The sequence below is a fragment of the Rhinopithecus roxellana genome, chromosome 1 (genome assembly GCF_007565055.1).
Source record: "Rhinopithecus roxellana isolate Shanxi Qingling chromosome 1, ASM756505v1, whole genome shotgun sequence".
Taxonomy (NCBI): Eukaryota; Metazoa; Chordata; class Mammalia; order Primates; family Cercopithecidae; genus Rhinopithecus; species Rhinopithecus roxellana.
In genome coordinates, this window is record NC_044549.1 from 62,417,184 (window position 1) to 62,438,397 (window position 21,214).

At 42.1% G+C, this 21,214-nt stretch overlaps 1 protein-coding gene across 6 annotated transcripts in view; it reads right to left on the reverse strand.

Moving 5' to 3' along the window:
- EIF4E3 (eukaryotic translation initiation factor 4E family member 3) overlaps window positions 1-21,214 on the reverse strand; it is a 74,994-nt gene that overhangs the window by 13,617 nt on the left and 40,163 nt on the right. For 4 of the 6 annotated variants that reach the window (XM_030918833.1, XM_010385984.2, XM_030918707.1 and 1 more), the window contains 4 exons: window positions 17,414-17,486; window positions 6,678-6,772; window positions 3,790-3,850; window positions 926-992 (listed from right to left, as the gene is read on the reverse strand). In XM_030918833.1, coding sequence (XP_030774693.1) covers window positions 926-992; window positions 3,790-3,850; window positions 6,678-6,703 — 154 coding nt within the window. In that variant the 5' untranslated portion in view covers window positions 6,704-6,772; window positions 17,414-17,486. The remainder of the gene's footprint in view (window positions 1-925; window positions 993-3,789; window positions 3,851-6,677; window positions 6,773-17,413; window positions 17,487-21,214) is intronic. The other 2 variants (XM_030918910.1, XM_030918800.1) reach the window with 1 other exon arrangement.

A 21,214-nucleotide genomic window follows, 5' to 3' on the forward strand; every position in this document is an offset into this window, starting at 1 on the left:
AGGAACTGCTCATGAGATGAATCCGAAACATATCCCGGGACTGGCAAGGCCTACAGGGCTCTCAAACACGGCCCCATCTAAGACATTGGAGGGACAACTCATCATTGTCATTAGCTGAAAAGAAAATCTTAACTGAAAGCTGGGGAGGAAAAATAGTATTCTAAATGTTACTTCAGGAGCATTCAGAAGGTACTACCCCCAAAAGAAAACAAAACTTTAAACAAGCAATTAAATTCTGCTCTCTGAGTGGGTTCATGATAAACACAAAGCAAAACAAAAGCTTTTTGTTTTGCTCTCAGAAATACCCTGAGTATTTGAAAATGGTCTCCAAAGAAAAGCCCTGAAGAACTTCTGTCTTATCCTCCACCGTGAGATCCCGGGACATAAGGGTGAGCATGTTCCCACCTACCACTCTAGTCCTCTTTGAGCAAGGGACAGAGAGAACAAGAGGAAGGGGTTAGGGGTTGAGAGGGACAGAGAGGATTGTGCCTGCCCACCTACAAACTTCACTAGACACCGAAGGCACTTTCCCCTTCTGGAAAAACTGGAAGAGATAAAGGGAACCTACTACCAATTGTGTTAAGGGCCCAGTTAATGTCAGATTTTTCTTTTCTGCCTATTTATTTTGGACAGATGATTACAGATACTATTAAGTTAAGCTAAGAGGGAAAAACATACATGAATATATACATACATATATAAATATAATATGCACATATGTAAATACGCGTATGGACATAGACACACATATCTAACACTAAACACCAAAATCATATGAAAAAAAAACTGGGTAACTTTGTAGTTCCAAAATAAACAACTTCAAAACATGTAAAAAGTCAAACACGTGATAACAAACTGCTGCAAGAAACAAGCACAAGCCAGGAGCACAAGAGGCAAGGCCGGCCGGAGCCGTGGGCTGCTTTACCTGCTGCAGCACAGTCTGTGAACTGTTCCCCGATGGTTGCTAACAGCAACTCTTTCCAAACTGTGGACTGATATGGGAAAATAATAAAAAACAAAACAAAATACACATATTTTTAGAAAATTATCCTCAGGAGCTAAACAAATTATGTTTTCTTCAACTTCACATGTACTTTCTGTGCCCATATTTGGAGTCCACAGACACCTCCAAAGCCTAGGTGCAAACATTTATCACCGTGGCATATTTTTCATTGGTTTACAAATAACTTTACACAGATACAAGTGAGCCAAAGTCTGGTAAAAGCTAATCTCTAGTGAAACCCCTGGTGAAATTCAGAAGAATTTCTAGGCAAAACGCATCCAAATGACTAAAAAATTTCCAATTTCTTTACCTCTCACTGATTCAAAACACAGAAGCTGATTATATGTGGATGCTATTAGTAAAATCTTTCTCTTCAAAATCCTTTCTCTGTTTTTCTTACTACTTATAAGGTACTTCAAAGGTTACACAACTAAAGAACACTTAAGGACATTTCTTGTTTATTTAATACTAGAGTCTTGGGAAATTCCATTCACTTGAGGCAGACTGTTTATGGCAGGCGATAGAACTTTATGTAAGAATGTATGTAATTTCCCTGGAAGATTCAGTGCCTGATGTGGTCTGCCTCCTACCAATGAGAAACACTGGAGTTTCCTTCTCCTCGTAATCTGCTAGTGGCATCCAATAGACAGCCAGATTATTTCCACTCACATTACTTCCTTTGAAAAGTTCTTGGTCCCATTTATCCTCCTTCCTGTGATTCACAGGCTCCAAATTGCCCCCAAACTAGGTTTGAATCCTGAGAGGCTGCTTGCTATCTGCAAACAAGGTGGGTTAACAACCTCTCTGATCATCAGTTTCTTTAGGTGAACAAGGAAATAATAATCGGTCTGACCTTCCAGGGCTGTTGTGGGTATGAAATTAGTCAACAAATGTGCTGAGAGGGCTTAGTACAATGACTGCAATAAAAGGGCTTAGCATTTAAGATCCATGCCATAAACAGCTGTGTGTTTGCTATATTCCAAGTGCTCACTGCATATTAACTATAATAATAGTGTTTATTATTATGTCCTCACAAGCTTAAAGCAGTCTCGCTGAATCTTTAACCAAGGCCATGGCAGTTAGCTAGGGAACTGAAAAGTGACCTTTCATCCTTTTCTTTTGTCTTTCCTAGCCAGTCCCTTCTGGTCTATGAGTCTCCCACCTAGGAATCATGACTTCCATTTTCTCTGTCCAGCTACAGTCCTTCAAGCTGTTAGTGATGAAGTTGAGAGCTGGGAGACGCCATTAGGGAAGGAAGACTTCACCCTTCTGCTTTGAATTCAGACAAGGTTGGCCCACAAGACTCCCACTGGTTGATGACGAAAAGTAGGCTAAACTGCCTGGGATGAAGGCATTTGTACGGATATGAAAGAGTTATTATTTGTAACCCAATGCAGCCAAGTGAGCTAACAAGGAGAGGACAAAATTGCCTTTCAGCCGCTTTTCAAGGAATGTTGACATCATGATTACTTCCACTAGAGTTCAAAGTCTAGTGTGAGTAAGTAACATGGAAAGGCAAAAAGTGTTCATAATTAAATTTTTTTTTTTTTGAGGCGGAGTCTCGCTCTGTCACCTGGACTGGAGTGCAGTGGCCGGATCTCAGCTCACTGCAAGCTCTGCCTCCCGGGTTTACGCCATTCTCCTGCCTCAGCCTCCCGAGTAGCTGGGACTACAGGCGCCCGCCACCTCGCCCGGCTAGTTTTTGTATTTTTAGTAGAGACGGGGTTTCACCGTGTTAGCCAGGATGGTCTCGATCTACTGACCTCGTGATCCGCCCGTCTCGGCCTCCCAAAGTGCTGGGATTACAGGCTTGAGCCACCGCGCCCGGCCTCATAATGAAATTTTAAAAACACCTTATCTTCCCTCATTCTCTTATATTCTCTGCTCCCCTGATAGTTTTCATTATGTATGCCAAATAACGGGAAAACGCTGGAGCTTCCCATCTTGACGAATAGTTTGCACCTCAGACAAATAAATCTGGTCATATCTTTGGGTATGTGCTTATAGGAAAATGACTCCAGCTCAAGCATATGGGTCCCTAGAGACATTTCAGTTCTTTGAGCTTATCCACATGAAAGAAATCATGAAAAGGTGAAACTGGGTAGCATTTCCCCTTTGTCCATTTTCAGAGAAGTTTTTGGTTTCCCAGGGCTTAAGATAACCGATTTTAATGTTCACGTTCATTTCCAGTTAATATGATGAATTAGAGCTCGCTCTGGGAAATCTGGGTTTCTGAGATTTGATCACTGCAAACCAGCATCCCACTAGGTCGTCACACCATCCAGGTTCTCATCAGCCCCAGAGGGAGATGGAGCATTGTCTCTCATGAAACCCCAAAGGATGGTGAAATGCCAAGCCTCCCTATTCTCTGTACCATGGACATTCTCAAAACTGCTTTTGTTCCCCCTGTAGAGGGATGAGCCTTTGGAAGGAAAGATCCTACTTCCGACTTTGTAAAATCATATGCCACATGTTAGTCATGGCTGTCAAAGGAATGACCACCATAAAGACATTCACCCAGCTTTTCTGTGAAGTTCACAGGCATTTACTCCTGCAGACTGCATCATACAGTCACATATTACACCATGTCTATGGAGAAGCACAATTATATGCTTTCAAGGCGACAGTGTAAGGCAGAAAATCAAGGTCAGAACAGAATTTCTCACCTCCAGCCTGTTTGGGGACTGCCAGGTAAACAGGCTGTCTGCAAAGCACAAAATGTTCATGACAGGTAGTCAACAACCCCAAGCTTTGTCGGTTCTAGAAGAGGATCAGAAGGAACCTACCGTGCTGTCCTTGGGGACTTTCATCTTCCATACGCCGCCCTTTGCATTACTCTCTTCTTCCCTGGGCCAAAGACCAACGTTTAAAGTTACACTCAGGACTAAGTGATTCTACATACATTTAGATTAAATATCTCTACATACATTTAGTTTAACAATAGACGACCTTAAAAACAAAATAGTTGGGTATTTTTCTTGTTTTTGTTTTTTATTTTTTATTATGGATACATAATAGTTGCACCTATTTATGGGGTATATCTGAATTTTTTTTTTTTTAAAGACTAGGTCTCACTCTGTCACCCAGGCTGGAGTGCAGTGGCATGATCATAGTTCACTGTAGCCTTGAACTCCTGGGCTCAAGCAATCCTCCCTACTCAGCCTCCCAAGCAACTAGGATTACAGGCATGTGCCATCACACCTGGCTAATTTTCAAAATTTTTTTTAGAGACGGGGTCTCCCTCACTTTGCTGCTCAGGCTCATCTTGAACTCCTGGCCTCAAGCAATCCTCCCACCTTTGCCTCCCAAAGTGCTGGGATTACAGGCATGAGCCACCACATCTGGCCTACATGTGATATTTTGATACACGCATACAAGGTATAATGACTGAATAAGGGTATTTAGGATATCTATCCATCACCTCAAGTCTTTATCATTTCCTTGTGTTAGGAACATTCCAATTCCACTCTTAGTTATTTTGAAATACATAACAAATTATTGTTAACTATAGTTACCCTGTTGTGCTCCAAGACCTCATTTATTCTAACTGTATTTTTGTACCCATTAACCATCCTCTCTTTATCACCCCCGCAACTTCCCAGCCTCTGGTAACCATCATTCTACTCTCTTTCTCCATCAGTTCAGGTGTTTGTTTTTGTTTTGTTTTTTGTTTTTTTAGCTCCTACATATGAATGACAGCATGAGATATTTGTCTTTCTATGCCTGGTTTATCTCACTTAATATAATGTTCTCCAATTCCATCCATGTTGTTGCAAATGGCGGAATTTCATTTTTTTGATGGTTGAATACTGTTCCATGGTATACATGTACCATATTTTCTTTAGTCATTCATCTGTTGATAGACACTTAGGCTGATTCCATATCTTGGCTCTTGTGAATGGCACTGCAATAAACATGGAAGTGTAGATATCTCTTCGACATACTGATTTCCTTTCTTTGGGGTATATATCTGGCAGTGGGACTGCTGGATCATGTGACAATTCTACGTTTAGTCTTTTGAGGAACCTCCATACTGTTCTCCATAGTTGATTGTGCTAATCTACATTTCCACCAACAGTGTACGAGGGCTCCCCTTTCTCCACACCCTCACCAGCATTGCTGTCTTTTGGATAAAAGCCATTTTAACAGGGGTAAGATTGGGTATTTTTCAATAAACTCTTCCTCAGTCCTTTTGTTGGAAACAGAAGCAGATGAATACAAAAGGAAGGAGCTAGGGATGGAGAGGCAAGAAAGTGGCATTCAGTGGCTACATGGGCAGGGAAGGTGATAGGACTTGAGATCCTCATCCTCAAAGGGCTGGTGCAGACAGGCTTGCTTGACTCTGGGGATGGACAATGAATACAACTGCTTCATACAAGGGAAGACCCTTACACTTCAAAGTCATGGTCATGACACTGTCTCATGTGATTCTCCTATCAACCATGTATCAAGGCCTCATAGGCATCCCTGTGAAGGACATCCACTGTGTGTCACTGTTTAATATCTGCTTCCTTTCTGGTAAGAGCATCCCAGTTTCCTGCCCCCTACTCTTCTGTGAGATCCACTCAGGCAGGGCTGACTCCACATCCTAGCTTCAAAGATGGGCTTCTGACTCTGGCTAGCCTATGAGAGTACTGCCTCTTCCTAGTCTTTGTGATTGGCCAGAAATTGAAAGGGGATCCAAAGTGAGACAATGAGAGCCAGTCCTGGGATTTTATCTGGGCTGCTGAGTACTGACATTAGTAAACTTGCAGGGTATAAGACCAGAGCATACCAAGGCCACTTTGCCACCTCAGATGGGAGAAAATAAAACTGAAAATTAAACCAATGTAGAATAAAGCAGAATAATTCTGGTGGGGACCATCAGATTCCTGGTAACACTGGAGCCGGATCTGCCAGAAATTACCCCTACCAGTGAACTTTCCAGTCACAGGTTAAAAACATATTCAATTTTTTTTTGCTCAAATTAGGTTTCTCATGGCTGGGCCTGGTGGCTCATGCCTGTAATCCCATCACTTTGGAAGGCTGAGACGCACAGATCACTTGAGCCCAGGAATTCAAGACCAGCCTGGGCAACAAGGTGAAACCCCATCTCTTCCCAAAATAAAAAATTAGTTGGGGGTGGTGGCATGCACCTGTAGTCTCAGCTACTTGGGAGGCTGAGGCAGGAGGTTCACCTGAGCCTGGGAGGTCAAGGCTGTGGTGAGCCATGATGCTGCCACTGCACTCCAGCCTGGGTGACAGAGTAAGACCCGGTCTCAAAAAAAAAAAAAAAAAAGAAAAAAGAAAAAAAAAAAAGAAACCAACCGAACAACAACAGTAACAAAAAACCCACAAAAACAAATTAGGTTTCTGTAATTTGCTACTACTCAAGATGAGATACATTTACATTTTATTAATGAGTAAACAATGCTGAAAGACTGAATGACATGACATAAGGATTTATTACTAATTGGAACTCCAGCTTGGGCAAACTAACTTACTGTCCATCTTCATTACTACATCAAGCTATTAAAGAAGGAGGACACTTAGCCCTAGACCCTGGGTCATGATTGGTATCACAGACTTTCTATATTGTCCATGTGAGACACACATCTCAGGTGATATGATATTTTATGAGGTTCACAAACAGTTCCCTCCCACCTTGACCTTAAATTACACGTTAGACACTTACCAAAGTGGTCGTCTCTCTCCTCTCATTAAATGATAACTGCATCTCAAAGGCAGGCTAGTCACAGGAGGGATATTATTGTATACACTCCAGAATATCTTTAAAAGAAAAACAAACACTTTAATTTACCCAGTATCAATTTATTATGCTGCTAGATTATCAAATCAGTGCATTAAAGAAAAATTTTGATTCTCATTGTTTTATCCATTCAAAATAGGTTTTTCTCAGTATCCCTTCTAATTCTCTGCTAGAAAATGTAATATAACATTAAAGAATGCTGGGTTTGGTGGCTCACGCCTGTAATCCCAGCACTTTAGGAGGCCGAGGCAAGTAGATCACTTGAGCCCAGGAGTTCGAGACCAGCCTGGGCAACGTGGCGAGATCCCATCTCTACAAAAAATACAAAAAATTAGCTGGGCATGGTGGCACACGCCTATAGTCCCAGCTACCCAGGAGGCTGAGGTGGGAGGATAGCTTGAGCCTGGGAAGTTGAGGCTGCGGGTGAGCTAAGATGGCACCACTGCATTCCAACTTGGGCAACAGGAGTGAGACCCTGCCTCAGAAAAAACAAAAACAAAAACACAAGAAGAAGAAGAAAAGATGTTCCTTGCTGATGCTGTGCCTTGCTGATGCTGTGCCAAGTTCTATGTTTCAGGAAGCTATGGTTATTAAGCAAACATTCCTATGCAACATGTCTACACATAAAACTGGAAAGGGCTTTGCTAAATGATTTTCTGAAAGCCAGGTAGTATCTACTAAAGCCTTTAGTACTGAATATATGTACTGAACATATTTGTAACTATCTTGTTATAACAGACGCTGTCTTCAACATGGGAAACCCTATCTCTACTAAAAATACAAAAAATTAGCCAGGCATGGTGGCAGATGCCTGTAATCCCGGCTACTCGGGAGGCTGAGGCAGGAGAATCACTTGAACCTGGGAGGCGGAGGTTGCAGTGAGCTGAGATCACACTACTGTACTCCAGCCTGGGCAACAGGGCGAGACTCTGTTTAAAAAAAAAAAAATAGACCCTGTCTTCTCTCTAAGTCTGTGATGCTATGGCTTGGGAGTTGAGGGATAAAGGAGATGGTAAAGAGAAACCACCTTAGACACTCTGTTTGCCCCTTATCTCTCCCCTGCTAAAGGAACAGGGAACAGCTCAGATGCTGAAGCAACAAGCTGCACAAGATACACAGCGTTATGGACTGCACGTCTGTGTCTTCCCCAAATTCATATGCTGAAACTCTAACTACCCATAGGATGGTGTTAGCAGATGGAGCCTCTGGGAGGTAATCAGGTCATGAGGGTATAGCCACCATGACAGGCTTGGTGTCCCTATGAGAAGATGAAGAGAGCCGGCCCTCCCTCTGCCGTGTGAAGACACAAGGAAAGGATGGCCATGCACAAACCAGGAAGAGGGCCCTCACCTCGGTGTGCCCATGCTCACACCCTAATTTCAGACTTCCAGACTCTAGAACTGTGAGAAATAAGGGTTTGTTGCATAAATAAAAAAAAACTGCCCAGTCTATGGTATTTGGTTATAGTAGCCTGAACTAAGACACAGGGCAACTGGTAAACAGAAATAGATTATACAAAAATAATAAAGTAATAGAAAAACAGGAAGTCTTGGCAAAGACTGGAGCTGTTCTCTGTGCCAGGCTTTGTTCTATGAACATTTACATGTTTATGCAATTTATCCTAATGACAGTCTTAGGAGGAGGTATGATTATTATCCTTTTTTTAAAGATAAGGACATCAGGCAGAGATGAACCTGCCCAAGAGTCACTGTTTGGTATGACCATTAGGATTAGGACAAGGATTGAGGCTATGAAGAAGAAAACGCTGCCCCATTTGTTTGGAGCAGGTCATAGAATTACTATGCTATGAATGCTATGCACCGAATTACTGTGCAAATAAGAAATATTGCTCTGTGCGGTGAGGTAAGCATAGGGTGATCATCTGGGTCTCCCAGTAGGTCTGAGGAAAGCAGCACAAGTAAAAGAGCAATTAGAAAAATCAATCCTAGGGCTCATGAATTGAGTCACATGGGTGGAATGGAATTTTATCTATGTTGAATGATAATCCTGCTGGGTTGTTCAAGCCTGTTTTGTGTTAAAAAAAATAACAACACTGAATTAACTACAAAGGTGGCAATGATGAACTGTAAGATCAAACTGAAGACAAAAAACTACAGGATGATAGATGTATGAACTGAAAATCCACCTTGGCTCTCTCCTACTAAAATGGTGCTAGTGTAGGGAGGAGCTGAAAGCTACTGTAATAACAGTAGCTCCTCAAACACACATCTTTCTTTACGGAGGTACCTATCCTATAAATGCTTTGCTATTTGTACAAATAAGATTATTCCAATATTTCAGTATGTCTGTGGTATGAGGGTGGGTAGGTAGGGCTGGAATCTGAATCCAGACAATTTGATTCCCAAACCTCTGTTCCTAACTACTCAGCTATTTTCTTTTAAGATATTACTATATGTTTTTGACACATCTTTCTCCAATCTTAGCAGCCAGGAATGAGGTCATGAAGTCACAGAAAGAGGGACACATGTTGAAGATGTTTTCCTACCAGTAAGATGCCCATAATTCCCAAGAGGCTGGTGGTTGTCAACTCCGGCCTGAGAACCCAGTTATGACGTGGCAATGTCCTCTGTAGAATTTATGCACAAAATTAACATTAAGATGAAAACTCCTGCCTAAGGTAAAACCAAGAGGACTTTGGTGCTGGCAAACTTCAAGCCTCCTCAAAGGCATCACAAATCAAAGTTCCTGCCGTCATACCCCTGTCAAAAGTTGTCAAATCTTGCCTTTTTAACCTAGTACTTGAAGCGCATTGAAAAAATACAACAAAACACCTCTTCCATTTCAAAGATCAGAAAAACACTAAAGATCGTGCTAAGAATTGGAGCTTTAGAAGCTTCTCTTGAAAACAAAAACAGACAACTGATTCTGCTTGGCTTGGCAAATCTGACAGGAAGAGATCACAGCCCAAGAAGATCAGTGATAGACTTAACATATCCATTAAAGCATGTATTTGTACATCTGTGCTGAGCGTAAAATAGGAGCAAAATATCCGGTCACACCATTAAAAAAAAAAAAAGCCCTTTTAAAAAAACATGTGTCATTAAACTGGTCTGTTTCCCTGTTGCAAACCTCATCCAATGTGTAGAATATTTGTGAAGTATGTCTGCTGGTGAAATACCTACAGGAAGGCATCTACCATTATTCAGCTCCTGAAAATCTCTTCCACCTTTGCAGAAGTGAAAGGTCTGCTACAGTGGAAGCCTGGTGATTCGAGATTATACTCTCTGTAACACATCTTGAAAACGGAAACACTTAAATTTGACTATACATAAAATCTTGCAAATAGATTTCAAAAGCCATCAGGCTTATAATTAATTTTGTTGGACTTGCAAATCGAAGATTGCAGTAAAAGTAAAACTAAGCACAATGTTTATTAATGATAGTTAAACGCTTTTTTTTCCCTAAAAGTCTTGAGAATCACTCTAGGACTAGGAGAGGTATAAAAGTTGAACATCTTTCATTCAGTCAACATCTGTGACCATCAGTTGTGAACAGGGCACAGTGAAGAGTCCTTGGGGAACTCAGCTGAATGCAGGAGGGTCAGCGTTTGACCACAGCAATCCACTCCTTGGGAGGTATGTTCTGGAACACCAATCTGGCACCTCTCCTTGAGAAACTGAGGCAGAGAAGACACCTGTCCAATGGAGTCTAATACCTGGATTTAAGACCTAGGTTCTCAGGATAACCTTCACAGGTCATGCAGCCCTTGAAATCCAAGTTGCCTCCTCTGTATAAGGATACAGCTATTTCATTGGAAAATGTAATGATGAAATGCAAAGTGAAAGCACTTGCTAGGCCTAAGGAACGAAGCAAAGTATGGTTAGACCCATTAATATGCTGACCACTTGATAAATCCCCAATCTATTAGTACTGGATTGGAGCAACTATGTCCCACCTGACAGTCTTCTGCCAAATAGATAATCATCCATTACCAAGAAAACTGGCAAATTTCCTCCTCAATTTCCTACTGGAATGTTCTGAAGAAAAATAATGCACTTGGAAATTCTTCAGAAGAAAAGATGTTATGTGTTGACAGACAACAAAGTGATATGTCTGTTTTGTAAAACAAAGCAGAAACAAAACCACCCAGCCAACACACCTCAAAAAAAAAAAAAAAAATACAGGATTTATTCCAGGTTGTGGCATGTGTAGCAGGAGAGTATTTTCAAAAAAAATAAAAAAATATTTTTGCTCATTAGGTATTACTAGTTGCCTGAGGCTTCCCACCAACTGAATCAGTGGTATTTATGGGCAGGGCCAATAGGCATCTGAACCAAATAGGCAACTGAAGAGTTTAATGGATGTTTTTAACTCACAGCAGACACAAAGGCTGAAAGCAGAGTGCTTCTGATTTACAAGAGCTAGGTACCTGAGAGAGAAATGGGTTTTCCTTTGAATTCCAAAAAGGGCTTGATTTAAAGAGAGAGCCCAAGTGTGGAGTTGTGGTCATAGAGTAAAGGAGATGTGACAGGATGTGAGGGTAATTTCCCACCACATAGAAAGTCAGTTAGTAAAAAACCAGCTCTGAGTTGGGGAGTTAAAAGCTTGGAGTGAGAGGAGAGTGACGTTAAAACCCTGAAAGGATGGGAGAGAGCCCTACGTAAAGTTTGGAGATGCCTAGAGTAGAGCAGTGTGGAACCTGCTTTCTGGTACAGCCCAAGAGGCTCCAAGACTCCCACAAAAGGCCCTCATTCCTACAGTGCTGAGCAATATGGTGGTCAGGTCTGAAAACAGCTGTGAAGGCAGGAGGGGTTATTCTTGCCGGGAGGGCCTGCCACAACCTTATAGAGTTCCCTTCATTCTGGTGGGGTAGGGGTAAGGCAGCCAACATTTCCTAAATCTCCAATCTGGAGCTTGAAATTGCTAGAAAGCCTACAGACAGCAGGGCCTGGGGTCTGGACCTGTGTGTACATAGCAGGGGTCTTCATGACACGAGGTTACAGCAGGGTCAAAGGTGGTGGGTCAGGGATATTTCTGCATATGCCTGTTCATTTGGAGAAGGAGAAGAGGGTGGTCATTTTCCCCAAAAGAGACTTAAATTGGAAGAGACCCAGTTTCACAGTTGAAGTGACTAAATTACTTTTAATTAACAAGGTCAAATCTCACCCCACCCCAATACACAGACACAATGGCCTCCACTGAGAATGTGGAGGAACACGAGCAATTTCACCTCAGTTATATTTCTTCATAACTGGATTGTAGCTATAGATGTTGATCCTATTACGCATATAATGAATAAACTAAATGATGGATAAAGAATCTTGTTATACTTGATTCGAAGTCTGCGCTAGACAGAACTATGAAGTGGATCTGGCTGCAGGTCCTTCTCTTTCTCTCTTTTCAGTGTTGGCTTTCTTCCTCTCTCCCCTCAGGCCCCTCCCTTCTCCCAAGGGGTTCACTCCAGGTCATTCTATTGCAAGACACCACCCACCATGGGCTGTCCTGCTGTGTCCAGGGCAGCAAGTACTGGCAATCAATCTTTCCATCATCCTCCATGATCAATACTGACCTAGAAAACCTCTTCTTCTGAACGAAGAGCCCTCATTTCCCAAGGGTTTGGAAAGCAAGCTGCTGCCCTAACTTAATGATCCATAACTGCACAACTCCACAGTCAGGAGGCTTGAAATGAAATGAAGTGCTGATATGAAATGAAGTCTTGATATTATCGACAGTACACAGGATAAGTTTGGCATATGCAGGGGAAACATTTTCTTAATTTCAATAGGTTATATATACCCTTTATGAAGACTTTCTGTTTATGATAAATGATGCTGAATTTCCACTTATAGAGGAAATATGGTTTCTGTTTTATGCAAATTTAAATAAGAAGTCAATTTATAAGAAATACCAGGTGGAATATACTACAAGTGAGATTAAGTGTGGCAAAATCTTGAAGGTGATAACATGAAATAACTGAGGTTCGAGACAGAGTGTTGTACAGGAATGAGTTTTCAGGGGTGGAATTTTTAGTCTTGTAGCAGGTAAGGCTGAAATAAACTGGACAAGGGAGACTTCTCTTGCAAATCACATCTGGCAGGTAGCTCTTCATTCTCCAACAGATAAAATAGGGCTTGTTCAAAAGCCGTGTTCTATTATTTTTTCCCTCTAGAGATGTGGGTCTTGTCATGTTGCCCAGGCTGAACTCGAACTCCTGGGCTCACGCAATCCTCCCACCTCAGCTTCCTGAGTAGCTGGGATCACAGGCATGAGCCAATGCACCCGGCTAAAAGCCATTTTCTATTCTGCACTGCAACCCCTGAGGATGCAAAACCACATGAGAACTGTGGAAAATTTGGACAGGTTCACAGAAGAGTAAGAGAATCAATAAGCATCTGGAAAACACGCCTAGACATAAAATGGAATTTTCCAAGAAAGGCAGGAAAGTAGAAATGAATTTAACTCCAGGCAGAGAGAATTATTGTTGGGTGTGATCAAAGTGTCCTCAGCAGGGGTTCCCAGATCCTTTGGAGGCTGAGCCTCCTCCACTCTTCAACCAGGGGCAGTAAAAGAAAGAGAACTGAACTGGAAGTGGAGGGAGTTCCAGTCCTAGAGACAAGGCATGATTGGCTCTTTCCACTGAATGTTTGGGCCATTTACCTCCAGCCTCAGTCTCCTCAGCTAATAGATGGGGTAACAATTCCTCTCCCAAACCCATCTACTTTGATTTGCTAAAGGGCCTCAAAGTATAAAAAGACACATAGGTTTTTAATAAGGCAATCATTAATATCACATGATTTTTACCTTTCATCTAAACACATGTGGGAGGAAAATATAGACATAATTGGAGAAGCAGTTTTCTTAGTGCTAATGGAGTGAGAATAATCTCAGCACTTTGAGAGGTCAAGGAGGGAACACAGCTTGAGGTCAGAAATTCGACACTAGCCTGAGCAACATAGCAAGACCCCATCTCTACAGAAAAATAAAATAATTTAGCTGGGTGTGGTAGCACATGGCTGTAGTCCTAGATACTCGGGAGGAGGCTGGGATGGGAGGATCTCTTGAGACCAGAGTTTGAGGCTGCAGTGAGCTTTGATTGCACCACTGCACTCCTGCCTGGGTGACAGAGTGAGACCCTGTTTCTGAAGAAAAAATAATTAATATACAATCCTAGAATAAAATTAAAAAACAGTGGGACAAAAGCATATCCTCAAATGACTTGCAAGATTGTATCCTGGCCAGCTCTTAAATACTAAGGACAATTGATTAGATGTTAAGGACACTTGCAGACTGAAATCTCAAAAGCTATTGATAAGTTAAATATCTTCACATACACCTCTGTTAGTGGGGGTGCAATCCAGAGTATAATCACTTGAAATAAATAAGCTAGAAGCAGTGGTATATAGTTTTCTGATATAAAATATGACTGAAGAAAGCATAAAAAGATATCTCAGTAAACAAATTATGGCAGATGATTGGGTACTTAACTATGGCTTTTTACCTCATTGTGTCATTCAAGTCTCATGACAGCATGATAAAATTACCATCACAATTATTCCCATCTTACAGATGAGTAAAATGAGATTCAGGTTATGTAACTTGTCCAAGCTAGTAAGTGTCACATATGAGACATCAACCAAGGCACTGTGACTACTGTAGCCCATACCCTAGCCAGATAACTGATGGAGCTGAGGGATACAATCCAGTAACACTTAAGTAAAAGCTGGTCACATCTGAGGGCTAAGTGCCAAGCATTACTAAGAACTATATACCCATCTCATCTAACTTTCACTCAACCTTAGGGAGTAGGCACTATTATTACCTCAGTTTTACAGATAAGAAACTGAGGGAGCACAGACAGCTGAGACAAAAAGGAATTTCCCGATCCTTAGGGCAGTGTTTATCAGCCATTTTTTCACTATCACCCCTTAGGCCCTAAAAGAGCCCTTTTTCCTAATCACCTATGACGAAATTTTAATACCAGAGAGACACCATATATGTTTATGGACTGCATGGACAGCTATGCTTCACACATAAAAAGAGTGAGATTTGTTCACTGATGTACTTCCCCTGCAAGAATCAACTTTGGCCCCCACTGAGAATGTGCAGCCTACGGAATCCTCACAGGAAACTGGTTCATTTATTAACTTCTAATTCATTCTTTTTTTTTTTTTGAGAGTGTGTATGTGTGAGAGACAGAATCTCACTCTGTCACCCAGGCCGGAGGGCAGTACAATCTCAGCTCACTGCAACCTCCACCTCCCAGGTTAAAGCGATTCTCCTGTCTCAGCCTCCCCAGTAGCTGGGACTACGGGCGTGTGTCACCACTCCAGGCTAATTTTTGTATTTTTAGTAGAGACAGGGTTTTACCATGTTGCTCAGTCTGGTCTTGAACTCCTGAACTCAAGTGATCCGCCCGCCTCGGCCTCCCAAAATGTGGGAATTACAGGAGTGAGCCACCATGCTCAGCCTCATTCATTCATTCAATCCTTCAATATTCATTGAGTGCAAAGGACCAGACACAATAATATAGTACTGCATGATTCCATTAATATAAAGTTCAATAACAGAATGAATGTAATGTGGTAGAAATGAGAACAGTGGTTGCTTTGGGGGATGGAGGCTGGAAGGGGCACAAAGAGACTTTCTGGTGTATGGGAAAGATTTTTTTTCATCTTGATCTGCATGATGGTTGTACATGCATACCCTTGTCAAAAGTTATACTTAAGAAATCTACATTCACTGTATACAAATTATATCCCAATAAAGTAGTTTTAAAGAAAGTATTTCCTAGTATGTGCCTCCCTGGGTGCTTTAAATTGCTCCCTGAAGACCCTAAAATGCTGTGGATTCAGGGGCTCTACCAAATACCCTGGGTTATCTCGCGGGGTCAGGAAAACCAAGCCAATCCCCTCATCTGACTAGTGTCAGCCCTGGAATCCCTTGCATAGCCCTGATGATCTAATGTCATGTGGATTGGGAAAAGTCTAATGAGACTCTGAGAGACTTTACATGAGGACAGGCCTTCAAATCAAGTGCTCTGAGGATTGTAAAATGGCTGCTGGGAAAAGGTAACAGAAGTCCCTAAATCCACAGAAGAGGAGACGTGCAGGGAGGCCTCCCAGATTCTGAACACGTTGATGTCTCTGGACAGTGGTCCTCGCGCTGCCTTGTGGTGCCATCTGTACTTGGCACTGCACAGCAGCACTGCTGCTCTGCTTCCCACACGTTTATGTCACTTCCCCAACTACACCAGAAATGGCCCACAGTCAGGACAGTGTCTTCACACCCAGCTCACTGCCGCTGGTAGCCACACACAGCACCTTACAATCAGATTTCTGGGACTTTGTAATTATGCATGCCAAATTTTTTGAACCAGATACTGGGACCACAGACTGAAAAAAAAAAATGGATCTCTGTGCTACTTCTGTATGTAAGAGGCTGCCTAAGAGACACAATTTAGATGCTGATCTACTGCAATTTCTAAGACATTAAAAGATTTAGGGATACAACAGGAAAGCTATTTAAAATCTGTCCCTTCTAGAAAATTCATGGACATACAGTCAATGCAACTCTGAAGCTGCCTCAAAAGCCTTATTCTACCTGCACCAGCCCATTAAACTAGAAGACAGGAGAAACTGGATAGAACCTGCTATTGAAGAAAATAGAAATGGGATCAATTAAATCAATTAGGTTTTTTCTTTTTTGAGACAAGGTCTTGCTCTGTTGCCCAGGCTGGAGTGCAGTGGTGTGAATACAGCTCACTGCAGTGTTGAAATCCTGGGCTCAAGTGATCACTGTGCCTCAGCCTCCCAAGCAGCTGGAACCACAGGTGTGTGCTACCATGCCCAGTTAATTCTGAAGGAAATTGTTTGTAGAGATGGGGGTCTATGTTGCCCAGGCTGCTCTGGAACTCCTAGGCTCAAGCAATCCTCCCACCTCAGCCTCCCAAACTCCTGGGATTTCAGGCGTGAGCCACTGTGCCTGGCCAGTTGTGTTTTTTCAGTTGTGTTTTTCCAACTCCACCATCAGAGCTAGATAGAGAAAGAACTAATAGAACTAAGAGCTTGCATTCATTGAGAATCTGCTATGTATTAGGTATTCCACTAAGCATGGCATAAACATCTTCACAGTAACCCATGGAGGTAGGTGTTACCATTAGACCAGTTTTACAGAGATGAAAGGGGTTGATTCATGCCTAATTTAGGATGATGGAACTGCGAAGTGAAGTAGGAAACCAAGCAGAGACTCTCCATCTTCATGCTCCACACTATCCTACTCTCCCTATGTGACCTCTAAACCTTTAATAACCCTGCAGGGAAGGCGCCAGTGCTTCTCACTGATGGGGAACAGAGGCACAGAGAGGCAGTGGCAGAGCTGGAGTTTGAACAGGAACACAGATAAAGATCTCGAAAACCTTTGCTCTTAACCACATTGCAGTCTGCCTTTTGTGTGGGTCTATGAAAGGTTTAGGTAGTAAAGGTTCAGCAGGTGGCCAAGAGAAGAGCAGGCCACCTGACTGTGTGCTCAGCTGGCCCTGGGGTGGACTTGGTCAAGGGCAGTTGTGCCAACCTGGACCCGAGAGCCAACTCCAGAGCAGAACCCTGGACAGGGGCTGCCAGCACAGCAACAGATTTCAAGGTGGGTGATTAGGTGTCTGATGTGTGCCGTGTTAATCCAGTTCGTCCCTCTCTTGCTCTTACCTGTACTGTCTGTACTGTGTAGATTTTCTTCAGATTTGATGCGCACTCAGCTGCTGTGGCACCAGGGAGGGATCTAGGCAAGCAGGAGCAGGACAAAGACAAAACAAGCAGTCAGTGCTCACAAAAGAGCCCACAGTAGAATCTTTCAGGTCTTCCTAAAAATCAGGTTTCAAACTACAGGACTGGACATTTTGGGGATGCTAGTTAGAATTTAAAATGTGAAATCCCTACTTTGTGAAGTCATGTGTTTGCTTCTAAAAATCAGCAGATTTGTTCTTGGAAATTTAATAGAAAAAAAGGATAAGTATGCATTAATAAGAAAGGGAATGGACACCTTAAAATCACATTTTAAAACATACCAAAATAACCTACTGATAACCAAGCATTTTCTCCAGGACTTCAGATAAGAAACTGCATATTGTACAGATGACAATGAAAATGCAGTGTCCTGGCCTGGTGATATGTTTGAAAACTTGTTAGTAACTGGGTGGTATTCAAGCACTCTTGAGAAACAGAGTGACCATTTGCCTACTTTAAGATAAAGTCAACTCTGGTTTCATATGAATTTGCATGTTACCAAAACACTTGCCTTTAGAAAATACTTTCAGTTCTTTTCTCTGGCTGATTGAATTAGCTCGGGAGAACTTTATGGTCAGATTGCATTAATCTTTAGTTTGCTATATGTTCCACTAGATGGCAACATACTACAGGTTTAGTCACCAGAAACACTGCAATTTAACTGGTTTTACCAAGCACCATTGCCTGGGATGGTAAAATGACCGGTCCCATCAAACCTTAGGAGTTCAAGACTCTCAATTCCTGCCACCTTTTCTTTCTCTCTATATTGAATTAGCAGTTCATGCTCAAAAAAGTTGGGGTACAATTATATCAGCCTAAGACTACGTTTCATCACACAAATAATGCATGAAAGCCCACATCTGGTTGTTGGTGAGAAATAAGAAGCTTGCTGAGAGGATAAAGTACCTCAATCACAGCTGACCCACTGGGATGTGGAATCTATAAAAGCAATGCTCTTTACCAGACACTGACCCCAGAGACACTGCCCCCAAGGACCCTCAGTATGTTGTACTTCCTGGACAGTTGCTAAACCGCTGCACACTAGGGACAAAACTCACATGAGTTCAGAGGTGGAGGCAAAGCCAAAGGCTCATGCCCGGGTTGGGATAAGCACAGCAAGGACTACAGTCCTTGAACTATGAACCAGTGAATGCTCCCTAAGAGTCGAACCTGAATATCAAAAATGCATTTATGGCCAGCCACAGTGGCTCATGACTATAATCCAAGTACTTTGGGGGGCTGAGGCAGGTAAATCATTTGAGGACAGGAGTTGAGACCAGCAAGGCCAACATGGTGAAAGCCCACCTCTACTAACAATATTAATACAAAAATTAGCCGGGAGTGGTGGTGCTCACCTGCAGTCCCAGCTACTTGGGAGGCTGAGACACGAGAATCGCTTGAACCCAGGAGGTGGAGGTCGCAGTGTGCCGAGGTCGGGCCACTGCACTCCAGCCTGGGTGACAGAGTGAGGCTCTGTCTGAAAAAAACAAAAAATGTATTTCTGAATACCGCTTCCTTATCAGAAGGTCACTAAGGAAGCACAATCACGGACTAGTTTGGGGGAAAACAAGGGACTTCCACTGGGCGGTCGATAAAGAAATCTACCGTAAAGCACTGAATTTACAACTCAATTTGCTGGACATTGTTTTAGAAAAACAAATCCACATTAAACACCATGACTGCATTTTGTTGTTGTCAGACTTTAAGCCTAAAATAACTATGTCAAAGAGTGTGGCAAAGAATGAAGTACTCAATCAATACCTTGCTAATGACAGTTCATGCCTGGGCCCCTGATGAAATATATCAGTCCACATGGATTGACTGGGCTGTAGTTACTGAAGTATCAACTTGGATAGATATTAAGTTTGCTATTCAACATAGATTTTATGTCTTTTTCAGTTTTGATTATTTTTTAAATGAGGGGAAAAAATTTTTTAACTCAACTTTTTCTGAATAGATTGTTAGCATGAAAAATCTATCATTTTAACATTAAAATATGACTTTTCTTCCTTTAACTGACTGCTCTACTACATATGCCCAGTAAATACATTCCTGGATCCCCCAAAGCACACAGAAGAGTATACACAGGGCTTCTTCCCTCTGTGTGTGTTGGGGGGTGGGATTCTAGGGCCCAAAGGGAGGAAATATACTTTGCATTTTTTATTCAAAAAACTGTATATTTTAAAAAAATTTTTTAAACTAATTTTTAAAGTTCACTTCAATTTGAAACGGTTTAGAATGAGTATAATTTGAATGTTGCTTCATATAGTATTATGTCAATTTTAACCAAATACAATGTGAGGATAATACCATTTAACCTAGACACACACAAAAAAAATCACTGATGAAAATTTACTATATATGGTTCTTTTTAAATGCCTCTGTCTCCATAGTCTGGTCTTTTACTCGTATTCCAGTGCAGGAGATAATTGTACCAAGTTACACAGGTCCCCTCAGTCTCATTATCCAGGTTTTTTTGAAGAAATCACGTTTCCAGAGGCCCCAAAATGACTCTAGAATAAAATAACAACTAGGAAGTGCTTATTAGTGTAACACAACAGTGTCAATGACTAACATGTAAGTGCCGAATTTTTGCTAGTGTGCTGAGCCTCTGACCTCCGTTGAAGCACTGAATCCCTGCAATCCTATTTATGAAGCTGTCGATATTATTTATCACCAGTACAGGTTAGCAGGCTGGTGCTTAGAGAGGTTTGGGAACTTGTCCATGACCACTAATACGTGATTTGAATACAGGTGACCCCTCTGCGATTTTCTGCTCTTCACCCCTCACTGCTGAGCTGCCCATTCAAGCCATATACACACTTGCCTTTTTTAATGGAATTGTAGAGTTGACTCTTTTGGTATGTTTTCATCAAGGCCACCATTTTTGCTGAATCCCAATTTTTTTGTTTGTTTGTTTATGGGACAAGGTCTCACTCTGTTGCCCAGGCTGGAGTGCAGTGGCACAATCATAGTTCACTGTATTCTCGACCTCCTGGGCTCAAGCGATCCTTCTGCCTCAGTCTCTCAAGTAGCTGGGACTACAGGTGCATGTCACCTGTAGTCAGCTAATTTTTGTATTTTTTTTGTAGAGGGAAGGTCTCACTATGTTGCCCAGGCTGGTCTCAAACTCTTGGCCTTAAGTGATCCCACTGCTTTAGCCTCCCAAAGTACTGGGATTACAGGAGTGAGCCATCACCTCTAGGCCTGAACACCATTTTTAATACAAGATTGTATCCAGGTAATATTCTGAGAAGAAACAATATTAAAATAGTCTTTCCAATGGAGCAGGGTAGGGAAGATCTTCACAAAAACCAAAAGGATTATACTCAACAAAAGCTCTATTTTAACAGACTAACACTTGATGATACTGATGTACTGGGATTTGAAAGGAGATAAGGGCTGGGCGCCGTGGTTCATGCCTGTAATCCCCGCACTCTGGAAGGTCGAGGTAGTTGGATTACTTGAGGTCAGGAGTTTGAGATCAGCTTGGTCAACATGATGAAACACCATCTCTACCAAAAATACAAAAAAATAGCTGGACATGGTGGTGCACGCCTGTAATCCCAGCTACTCAGGAGTCTGAGGCAGGAGAATCGTTTGAACCTGGGAGGTGGAGGTTACAGTGAGCCAAGATTGTGCCACTGAACTCCAGCCTGGGCAACAAGAGCAAAACTCCATCTCAAAAAAAAAAAAGAAAGGAGATATATTAGGCTCCAAAGA